This window comes from Lontra canadensis, unplaced genomic scaffold, assembly GCF_010015895.1.
Source record: "Lontra canadensis isolate GAN:19392208 unplaced genomic scaffold, GSC_riverotter_1.0 scaffold15, whole genome shotgun sequence".
Lineage (NCBI taxonomy): Eukaryota > Metazoa > Chordata > Mammalia > Carnivora > Mustelidae > Lontra > Lontra canadensis.
Window position 1 is genome coordinate 9,321,256 of NW_022631009.1, and position 12,324 is coordinate 9,333,579.

Here is a 12,324-nt window from a genome sequence, read left to right on the forward strand (position 1 = left end):
ACTTATTGGAAAAAAAAGAAGGAAGGAAGGAAAGCAGAACTTCATTCCTTTGATAGTTATTAAAATCATTTAAATATTTAGCTCTGCCACTTCCTCTTAAGTTGAGTTGGGAGAAATCTTGCATAGTGTTCTTTCTAAAGCACAAATTTCACATTTCCTATGAATGTTGAAGTACGTTGAACTCTGTAAAGTTTTATGAATGGAAGAAATATATTCCTACTGCTTTAATTAATCAGAGTTGGATATATTACAATAAAATAATTTCTGTGATAGCCAAACACTAAGATATTGCTGATTTAAATCCCACTGATTCCATGAGTCATGTGCAGAGATACACCCACCTTCTGGTTACCATGAACATAAAATAAATTCTAATGTAGAAAATCACATTTGTTATCCTGAACTTGTGATGTCCCTTACATTTTTGTAATATTTCTTAAGGAATCTATAATAGTAATAATAAGATGGAAATATTAAAGCATTGCCTAGATCTGTTAACAATGGTTTGTTTTAGAGCTTATTCCCCAAAATGAATGAACAGATTTTTCTGTTTCTCTATGTATTTTCAAAATGTTCTGTCACTCTCTTTATAAACATATAATGTATTTTTAGCATCAGGGGTACAGGTCTGTGAATCGCCAGGTTTTCACACTTCACAGCACTCACCACAGCACACACCCCCCCCAATGTCCATAACCCCACCACCCTCTACTGAACCCCCTCCCCCCAGCAACCCTAAGTTTGTTCTGCGAGATTAAGAGTCTCTTATGGTTTGTTTCCCTCTCGATCCCATCTTGTTTCATTTATTCTTTTCCTACCCCCCAAACCCCTCATATTGCATCTCCACTTCCTCATATCAGGGAGATCATATGATAGCTGTCTTTCTCCAATTGACTTATTTCGCTAAGCATAATACCCTCTAGTTCCACCCACATCGTCGCAAGTTGCAAGATTTCATTTCTTTTGATGGCTGCATAGTATTCCATTGTATAAATATACCACATCTTCTTTATCCATTCCTCTGTTGATGGACACCTAGGTTCTTTCCATAGTTTGGCTATTGTGGACATTGATGCTATAAACATTCGGGTGCACATGCCCCTTCGGATCATTACATTTGCATCTTTATGGTAAATATTCAGTAGTACAATTGCTGGGTCGTAGGGTAGCTCTATTTTCAACTTTTTGAGGAACCTCCATGCTGTTTTCCAGAGTGGCTGTGTCAGCTTGCATTCCCACCAAGAGTGTAGGAGGGTTCCCCTTTCTCCGCATCCTCGCCAGCATCTGTCATTTCCTGACTTGTTAATTTTCACCATTCTGACTGGCGTGAGGTGGTATCTCATTGTTGTTTTGATTTGTATTTCCCTCATGCTGAGTGATGTGGAGCACTTTTTCATGTGTCTGTTGTCCATCTGGATGTCTTCTTTGCAGAAATGTCTGTTCATGTCCTCTGCCCATTTCTTGATTGGATTATTTGTTCTTTGGGAGTTGAGTTTGCTAAGCTCTTTATACATTTTGGATACTAGCCCTTTATTTGATATGCCATTTGCGAATATCTTCTCACACTCTGTCAGTTGTCTTTTGGTTTTGTTGACTGTTTCCTTTTTTGTGCAAAAGCTTTTGATCTTGATGGAATCCCAATAGTTCATTTTTGCCCTTGCTTCCCTTGCCTTTGGTGATGTTCCTAGGAAGAAGTTGCTGTGGCTAAGGTTAAAGAGGTTGCTATGCTGTGTTCTCCTCAAGGATTTTGATGGACTCCTTTCTCACATTGAGGTCCTTCATCCATTTTGAGTCTATTTTCATGTGTGGTGTAAGGAAATGGTCCAGTTTAATTTTTCTGCATGTGGCTGTCTTTTCCCAACACCGTTTGTTGAACAAACTGTCTTTTTTTCCATTGGACATTCTTTCCTGCTTTGTTGAAGATTAGTTGACCATAGAGTTGAGGGTCTATTTCTGGGCTCTTTATTCTATTCCATTGATCTATGTGTCTGTTTTTGTGCCAGTACTGTACTATCTTGATGATGACAGCTTTGTAATAGAGCTTGTAGTCTGGAATTGTGATACCACCAACTTTGGCTTTCTTTTTCAACATTCCTCTATCAGGGTCTTTTCTGGTTCCGTATAAATTTTAGGATTATTTGTTCCATTTCTTTGAAAAAAATGGATGGGATTTTGATAGGGATTGCATTAGATGTGTAGATTGCTTTAGGTAGCATAGACATTTTCACAATATTTGTTCTTCCAATCCATGAGCATGGAACATTTTTCCATTTCTTTGTGTCTTCCTCAATTTCTTTCATGAGTACTTTATAGTTTTCTGAGTATAGATCCTTTCTCTCTTTGGTTAAGTTTATTTCTAGGTATCTTATGGTTTGGGGTGCAATTGTAAATGGGATTGACTCCTTAATTTCTCTTTCTTCTGTCTTGTTTTTGGTGTAAAGAAACACAACGGATTTCTGTGCATTGATTTTATATCCTGACACTTTACTGAATTCCTGTACAAGTTCTAGCAGTTTTGGAGTTGAGACTTTTGGGTTTTCCACAAATAGTATCATATCCTCTGCAAAGAGTGATACTTTGACTTCTTCTTTGCTGATTTGGATGCCTTTAATTTCTTTTTGTTGTCTGATTGCCAAGGCTAGGACTTCTAGTATGATGTTGAATAGCAGTGGTGATGCTGGACATCGCTGCCATGTTCCTGACCTTAGCAGAAAAGCTCTCAGTTTTTCTCCATTGAGAATGATATTTGCGGTGGGTTTTTCATAGATGGCTTTGATAATATTGAGGTATGTGCCCTCTATCCCTACACTTTGAAGAGTTTTGATCAGGAAGGGATGCTGTACTTTGTCAAATGCTTTTTCAGCATCTATGGAGAGTATCATATGGTTCTTGTTCTTTCTTTTATTAATATATTGTATCACATTGATTGATTTGTGAATGTTGAACCAACCTTGCAGCCCTGGAATAAATCCCACTTGGTCGTGGTTAATAATCCTTTTAATGTACTGTTGGATCCTATTGGCTAGTATTTTGGTGAGAATTTTTGCATCTGTGTTCATCAAGGATATTGGTCTGTAATTCTCTTTTTTGATGGGATCCTTGTCTGGTTTTGGGATCAAGGTGGCCTCATAAAATGAGTTTGGAAGTTTTCCTTCCATTTCTATTTTTTGGAACAGTTTCAGGAGAATAGGTATAATTCTTCTTTAAATGTTTAGTAGAATTCCCCTGGGAAGCCGTCTGGCCCTGGGCTTTTGTTTGTTTGGAGATTTTTGATGACCATTTCAATCTTCTTACTGGTTATGGGTCTGTTCAGGTTTTCTATTTCTTCCTGGTTCAGTTGTGATAGTTTATATGTCTCTAGGAATGCATCCATTTCTTCCAGATTGTCAAATTTGTTGGTGTAGAGTTGCTCATAGTATGTTCTTATAATTGTTTGTATTTCTTTGGTGTTGGTTGTGATCTCTCCTCTTTCATTCATGATTTTATTCATTTGGGTCCTTTCCCTTTTCTTTTTGATAAGTCTGGCCAGGGGTTTATCAATCTTATTAATTCTTTCAAAGAATCAGCTCCTAGTTTCATTGATTTGTTCTATTGTTTTTTTTTTGGTTTCTATTTCATTGGTTTCTGCTCTGATCTTTATGATTTCTCTTCTCCTGATGGGTTTAGGCTTTCTTTGTTGTTCTTTCTCCAGCTCCTTTAGGTGTAGGGTTAGGTTGTGTATTTGAGACCTTTCTTGTTTCTTGAGAAAGGCTTGAATCACTATGTATTTTCCTCTCAGGACTGCTTTTGCTGTGTCCCACAGATTTTGAACCATTGTGTTTTCATTATCATTTATTTCCATGAATTTTTTCAATTCTTCTTTAATTTCATGGTTGACCCATTCATTCTTTAGAAGGATGCTGTTTAGTCTCCATGTATTTGGGTTCTTTCCAAATTTCCTGTTGTGATTGAATTCTAGCTTCAGAGCATTTTGGTCTGAAAATATGCAGGGAATGATCCCAATCTTTTGATACCGGTTGAGACCTGATTTATGACCCAGGATGTGATCTATTCTGGAGAATGTTCCATGTGCACTAGAGAAGAATGTGTATTCTGTTGCTTTGGAATGGAATGTTCTGAATGTATCTGTGATGTCCGTTTGGTCCAATGTGTCATTTAAGACCCTTATTTCCTTGTTGATCTTTTGCTTGAATGATCTGTCCATTTCAGTGAGGGGAGTGTAAAAGTCCCCTACTATTATTGTATTATTGTCAATGTGTTTCTTTGATTTTGTTATTAATTGATTTTTATAGTTGGCTGCTCGCATGTTAGGGGCATAAATATTTAAAATTGTTAGAGCCCCTTGTTGGACAGATCCTTTGAGTATGATATAGTGTCCTTCCTCATCTCTTATTATAGTCTTTGGCTTAAAATCTAATTGATCTGATAGAAGAATTGCCACCCCAGCTTTCTTCTGATGTCCATTAGCATGATAAATTGTTTTCCACCCCTTCACTTTAAATTTTAGGTGTCTTCGGGTCTAAAATGAATTTCTTGTAGGCAGCATTTTGATGGGTTTTGTTTTTTTATCCATTCTGATACCCTGTGTCTTTTGATTGGGGCGTTTAACCCATTTACATTCAGGGTAACTATTGAGAGATATGAATTTAGTGCCATCGTATTGCCTGTAAGGTGACTGTTACTGTATTTTGTCTCTGTTCCTTTCTGGTATACTATTTTAGGGTCTCTCTTTGCTTAGAAAACCCCTTTCAATCTTTCCTGTAGAGCTGTTTTGGTGTTTGCAAATTCTTTCAGTTTTTGTTTGTCCTAGAAGGTTTTCATCTCTCCTTCCATTTTCAATGATAGCCTAGATGGGTATAGTATTCTTGGCTGCATGTTTTTCTTGTTTAGTGCTCTGAATATATCATGCCAGCTCTTTCTGGCCTGCCAGGTCTCTGTGGATAAGTCCACTGCCAATCTAATATTTTTACCATTGTATGTTACAGACTTCTTTTCCCGGGCTGCTTTCAGGATTTTCTCTTTGTCACTAAGACTTGTAAATTTTACTATTAGGTATCAGGGTGTGGACTTATTCTTATTGATTTTGAGGGGGGTTCTCTGCACCTCCTGGATTTTGATGCTTGTTCCCTTTGCCATATTGGGGAAATTCTCTCCAATAATTCTCTCCAATATACCTTCTGCTCCCCTCTCTCTTTCTTCTTCTTCTGGAATCCCAATTATTCTAATGTTGTTTCGTCTTATGGTGTCACTTATCTCTCGAATTCTCCCCTCATGGTCCAGTAGTTGTTTGTCTCTCTTTTGCTCAGCTTCTTTATTTTCTGTCATTTGGTCTTCTATGTCACTAATTCTTTCTTCTGTCTCATTTATCCTAGCAGCGAGAGCCTCCATTTTTTATTGACCTCATTAATAGCTTTTTTTTATTTCAACTTGGTTAGATTTTAGTTCTTTTTTTTTCCTCCAGAAAGGGCTTTTATTTCTCTGGAGAGGGTTTCTCTAATATCTTCCATACCTTTTTTGAGACCAGCTAGAACCTTGAGAATCATCCTTCTGAACTCTAGATCTGACATATTACCAATGTCCATAATGATTAGGTCCCTAGCCTTTGGTACTGCCTCTTGTTCTTTTTTTTTTTTTTTTTTTTTTTTTTTTGTGGTGAGTTTTTCAGCCTTGTCATTTTGTCCAGATAAGAATATATGAAGGAGCAAATAAAATACTAAAAGGGTAGCAAAGACCCCAGGAAAATGTGCTTTAACCAAATCAGAAGAGACCCCAAATTGTGGGGGGAAGAAAGGGGATAAAAAGAAGTTCAGAAAAAAAAATTAGAAAAAGAAAACAAATAAAGAAAAAATATAAAAAAGAAAAAAAAATATATATATATATTAGACTGATGACTAGAAAGGGTCACCCACTTAATTTTGGGAGTATTTTGGTCTCTTAGAAGAAACTACCTCCCAAAATTTTAAAGAATAAAAAACATTTATAAGGGTAAACAGAATGAAGGGATGGAATATGCCTATAAAGGTGAAAAAAAATTTGTTTTAATTTCTAAAAAAGGAGTTGATAAGTAAGTTGTTTGGGAGAATAAAGAAAAAAAAGTGGAGAGAATTTGCTTGGGCTGGAGACTAGAACAAGTCCGGAGCAAGATATAGGGTACATTTTGATCTATTAGAAGAAGTTGTATCTCAAATTTTTTAGAAGAAAAAACCTTATGTGTATACAAAAAATAAAGTTAGATACAATGAAGGATAAAATATGACTATAATAATGAAGGTTCAAAAAAGATTTTTTTTATGAAAGGTATTGTTAATATAAAGTAGTTAAAAAACTTTAAAAGAGGAAAGGGTAAAAGTTAAAAAAAATAGCAGAAGAAAAAAATAAAATTAAAAGAAAAATTAATTAACTGCAAGACTAAAGAATCATGGGTAGAAAGCCATGAATTCCATGGTTTGCTTTCTCCTCCTCTGGAATTCCTCTGTTCTCCTTGGGAAGTGAACTTGGTCTTGTCTGGATTTCTTGTTGATCTTCTGGTCAATGGGCCTGTTGTAGTGATTCTCAAGTGTCTTTGCCTGAGGCAGAATTGCACTGCCCTTACCAGGGGCCAGGCTAAGTAATGCGCTCAGGTTCACTTTTGGGAGCTTTTGTTCCCTGAACGGTTTCTGTAGAGTTCTGGAGGATGGGAATGAAAATGGCGGCCTCCCATTCTCTGGCCCAGAGGAGCTGAGAGCTCGGGGTCCCACTCCTCAGTGCGCCCTTAGAGAAAAGCACTCAATCACTCCTGTCTCCCTGGCCTCCAGCCGTGCTCCAACCTCACCCAGCCTGTGACCAAGCGTCTCTGTCTCTGGCACACAGCTCCACCTGGAGTCTCCAAACGCCACAGATCCCTGACATCCCCCAGGGGGTGTCTCCCCAGATCTTGTGGGGACCTCACTCACAGAGCAGTGGCCTGTGCCATGGATTACAGTTCAAGGTAACCCTGAGTTGAGAGCTCACTCCTCAGCTCTGTCTCTGTAGCCAGCTTCCCCACTCTAATACCTGTAAGCTCTGCGACACTCAGACACCCTCAATCCTTCTGTGACCCCGCGGGATGTGGGGCCACACTGACCCCGCGTGGGCTTCATCCCGGTTTAGCCTCTAGAGCGATGTCCCTCAGTGGAGCAGACTTTTAAAAGTTCTGATTTTGTGCTCCATTGCACCGCCGCTTGCCAGAAGCCGGCCCCTCCCACCGTGGTCTATCTTCCCGTCGCTTTGGATTCACTTCGCCGGTCCTACCTTTCAGAAAGTGGTCAATTTTCTGTTTCTAGAATTGTTGCTCTTCTTCTCTTCGATCTCCTGTTGGATTTGTAGGTGTTCGCAATGGTTTGATAAGCTATCTAGCTGATCTCCTGCTCCCTGATGTCATCTCAGCCTGCTACTTCTCTGCCTTCTTGACTCCTCCTTCCTGTCACTCTCTTTAGTGCACTATCTGGGTGCACAGAAAACTTTTAGTTCCTTCATTGTGAATGGACTTAATATTCAATGTGTCTGTTAGTGTTAGCTGTAAAAGTACTTGACTTTTGGATGTCTAGGTGGCTCAGTCAGTTAATCATCTGTCTTTAGCTCAGATCATAATCCCAGGGTCCTTGGATGGAGACCTGCATAGGGCTCCTTCCTCAGAGAGGAGCCTGCTTCTTCCTCTGCCTGCCATTTTCCCTCCTTTTGTGCTCTTTTGCACACTCTCTCTCTTCCTCTCTGACAGATAAATAAATAGAATCTTAAAAATAAATAGGTAAATAAATGTACTTGACTTTAGCATAGACTCTCTATCCCAAGAGATTATGGTCTGTATGTCATAAAAATTTTGCTACTGTTTGATAATGGGAAGACCTCTGATAGAAAGAGGGGACAGGGGCGCCTGGGTGGCTCAGTGGGTTAAAGCCTCTGCCTTTGGCTCAGGTCATGATCCCAGGGTCCTGGTATCGAGCCCCGCATCGGGCTCTCTGCTCAGCGGGGAGCCTGTTTCCTCCTCTCTCTCTGCCTGCCTCTCTGCCTACTTGTGATCTCTCTCTGTGTCAAATAAATAAATAAAATCTTTAAAAAAAAAAAAAAAGAAAGAGGGGACAGACTAAAAGAGATGAATCACAAGAAATTATTTCAGGGCAGAGAAAAGTGTCTTTTACCTTACTCCCCGTGGTAAAATGAACTGAGCTCAACATAGGCAGTAGTATCATTTCCCAGTTCAGTCACATGGAATGAGTGTACATTATTTGGGAGAAGAACTTTATCTATTTATTTATTATTAGTTTTTGATGTAGTGTTCCATGATTCATTGTCTGCATATAACACACAGTGCTCCATGCAATATATAAAGCAATATTAAATAAGTAAGCCCTTCTTTTCTAAAATATTTTGAAATATTTATGCATGGGTTATAGCACATAACAGTATATAATAAACTCTAAAACCCTATGTTTGTACATTAGATGTTAATCTTAATGAGAAGACCAATGAAAAATTTTATATTCTTACTCATCAATATGAATTAGCAAAATATCAGGTATGATTATGGGCTACTTTGTACTTTGAGCCCTCAAACAGTAACAGAAAGGATGCTGGTACTTTCCCATCTGTTTAGAAGTATAAATGAAGAAATATTAAAGGATTCAAAGAAAATACCATCCTAAAACAATTCATTTTATATCAACACTGTTTTTCAGCAAAACTTCGAGAGTCCTGCTTTGATCCAGGCAATATAATGAATGGCACCAGACTTGGAATCGATTATAAATTAGGATCTACAGTCACCTATTACTGTGATGCTGGTTATGTTCTTCAAGGTTATTCGACACTCACCTGCATCATGGGAGATGATGGAAGACCTGGATGGAATAGAGCCTTACCAAGTTGTCATGGTAAGAACATTTTTTTTTCTTTTCCTAAGTTTTTATTATTAGACAGAATCAGGAAACATTTAAAGCCATTTCTATATTTTTAAAAATTAATCATTTTATATTCAAGCTACAAGTATGAAATAGGCCATGCAGAGACTTTATCAAGGATATTTAAATTGGATTCATTAACAAAATGGTTTTGGAAAAGTGCTTATATTCCCAGGTGTCTCTAAAGCACTTCACACATTATTGTAAGTGAACTCTCTGAGCATAAGGGTATTGCCTGTTCTATTCTATGTTCAGGACTTAGAGGAGTGCCTGAAAAGATTAGGTGCTCAGAAGATATTGGTTGAGTAAATGAAGAATGAACACATTGAAAGTGACATTTCAATAAAATAGAGAAATGCAGAGATTTAAATATTATCAAGAACTGGTGAGAAATCTTTATCCAAACTACACATTTTTTCCTAAAAATTAAAGTTGACTATAAGTGAATACCATGTTGAACCTGTTGAGGGAGTGAAGACTCAAGCACAGTAAAATGGAGGAAGACCTAAAATTAGTTTCAGTAACAAAATATCAGACATGTAAGTTGCCATTTCTCTTACCATATCTGCCACAGCTATAGGAGACCAGGGCATCAGATGCAGTTTCATAGCCAAGAGAAGGCTGCTGATCTTAGAAAAAAAAAAATTAGGAAAAATATATTCAATAATACTGTTTTTGACATTAAGGAAGTTACTGAAGAGGCACCAGAAACAGAGACATCACCCTCACATAGGGTGTGGAATTTGCTAAGCATTTAGCCATAGTAAATGAACAGCCCATTCAGAATTCTGAAAAGTCTGTCCAGAGAACTCAAGAGGGGAAACTGTAGGAGTCCCCAGCTAACAGTGGAGCAGGTTGTGATGATGATAATGATTCATGAATATATATTTTGGATAAATACCAAGAGGATTTTCCAAAATAAAGACCAGTTTGCCAATTCATGGAACTAGTGACCTGTGGCCTTTCCAAAACCCATATCTGAGTGTTAAGTAGGAAATCCAACACAGTGGTTTAAAAATTATTTTAATGAAAAACAGGACATTCTAAAATAAAGCAATGTAGAGTTCAGTTGTGGACCATGGAAATTTTTATTTCAAGCTTTTGAAGGTGGATTTTGTAACTAAATAAAATAATGTTGCATGTTGAAAAATCATACGCTTGCCTCTCTATGAGGATAGAGATATAGTGGGGAAAAAACAGTTCAGTAAGGAGACAGAAACAATGATATCACTGTGGAAAGTTACCACAGGCTTTGTAGTCAGCTGAATGATCCTAATGCAATGTACAAAATTGACATGAAGATGATATCATCTAGGGCAGATTTTCCAATTATGGGTCACCACCATTGAGTCATAAAAGCCAATCACTGGGTTATGACCAACATTTTTATAATTGATATAATGTTGAATAAAATAAAATAATTAAAATAAAATAAAAGATAAATATATTAAAAAAGAGAAAAATATTATAATTCAAAGACCACAGAAAGGAGAAATATTATTTTGTGGGACTTTTTTCAGCTACATATAGAGAGATAAATAAAATACAATGAATATACCAGTGTGGTGTGTGTGTGTATATGTGTACATATACATATAAATGTATATGTGCATATTTGCAATAAAATAATGTATAAAAATAATGTATATTTCTTACTATGAATTTCAGCAAAAAAAAGAAACAATTTTGATCTGATGATTAAAAGTATGTATTTTTGGTGTCTGTTGCACATAGTAATTCTTCTTCATTGTATAACATTTTCATGTATTATATGTGTATGATTTCTGACTTACATGGGTTATTTAACCTTTCTAGAGTCTCTCATCTCTAAATGGGGGTAACTGAAATTCTTCACTGCAAAATGTTGTAATAAGAAATAAAGAAAATGTACATATCTATTAAATGGTCATTCTGTTAATAACAGAACAGCCAGTTAATTCTTGAATTGATGGTTTTATCTATCAGGAAAAAGGGAATAAAAGGAGAAATAATTACTTTGGATTTAATTTTGCCAAAGAGAAAAAAATGAATTGATGACAGGAAAGTTTCTAGAAAGCTTAAGAGAAAGACTGATTATATTGTCTTAAAATTCAGAGCTACACAAAAAAGAAATCTGTATATAGCCATAAAATTCATCAAAATAATAGAAAACTTCCAGGAGTCAGACAAGAAATAACCAAAATCCTGGCAGAGAAAAACCAAAGGATACATAAAACCATAGATCAAAAGGATAGGTGTTAATCACTGGGATAAATTATTAAGTACATGGTTTTCAATGACTTAGCTGAAAAAGACAGGAGAACTGGAGTAGAGTATGCATTCACTAAGAATATGCCTCCCTAAAATAATCCTATTTCTTTCCAACAGGTTTCTATATTGATAGGTCATAGAAATATTAATTTCAGCATGGAATATTCCATAATATATACAAATGGTCCTTCCAAACCAAAAATATTTCATGGGATCAAATATAACCTAGTTAAGTATATTTCATGTTTGTTGAATAGTCATATCTACAGACAAAATAGAGGGAAGAGTAGAAATGGGTTCAAATCGTTTTACTATATCTATGACCTTTGGTAAGCCAAGCCTTGATTTTTAAATCTCTAAAACAGGATCATAGTTATTAATTTAATAGCTTATTGTGAAGATGCAATTAATTACAATCCATAGAGAGGGCCTAGTAAATTTCCCGGTAAATACTATATTAATACATGTGATTTTCAGTGTTCTAAAAGAATCACAGCACTGGAAAACATACATTGCACTTTGCATTGCATGTTATATTTAGTGGAATTAGTATATTTCTGTCATTTTAACATCAATTAAATCTGATTTATTAATGTTCTTATATGGCTACACGTTTGCTTCTAAAAATAGCACAAAAGTTTAGAATTTTTTTAAATTTCTTAAGAAAGAATAATCTTCACTATCAAGTGAGTTGGATATGACTACACTTGTACCCATAATGCCAAGATAGTATGGAAAACAGTTTTTCCTTATGCTGTTAATATACCTTATGGTTATTACAAAAAATTAAGATACATTCCTGTTAAAAATATGACCACAACTGATAATTTCTAGTATAGGAGAGGATGAGAAAAAGCCCATGTTTTAGAACTATATGTATCTAATTCTAAATAATGATTTTAAAAACAAGAGAAAACCTAAAATCAGCTATGTAACCTTGCATAATTTATTTTGTGTACCTAAGCATGAGATAATATTTTATAACTTATAAGGTTGTTGGGAGAATTATATTAAATAACTTATTTAAAACATTTGACTCTGGGGTTTCTGGCTGGCTCAGTTGGTAGAGCATGCAATTCTTTATCTTGGGGTCATGAGTTCAAGCCCCATACTGTGCCTAGAGCTTACTTAAAAAACATAAATACATAAAACATAAAAA

General features: G+C 36.2%; 1 protein-coding gene and 1 pseudogene across 2 annotated transcripts in view; both read left to right on the plus strand.

The window, feature by feature from the left end:
• The window catches only part of CSMD3 (CUB and Sushi multiple domains 3), a 1,221,727-nt gene that overhangs the window by 958,549 nt on the left and 250,854 nt on the right, over positions 1–12,324 (plus strand). For both annotated transcript variants that reach the window (XM_032858445.1, XM_032858446.1), the window contains one exon: positions 8,694–8,888. In XM_032858445.1, coding sequence (XP_032714336.1) covers positions 8,694–8,888 — 195 coding nt within the window. The remainder of the gene's footprint in view (positions 1–8,693; positions 8,889–12,324) is intronic.
• Positions 9,122–10,039, plus strand: LOC116868249 (annotated as a pseudogene).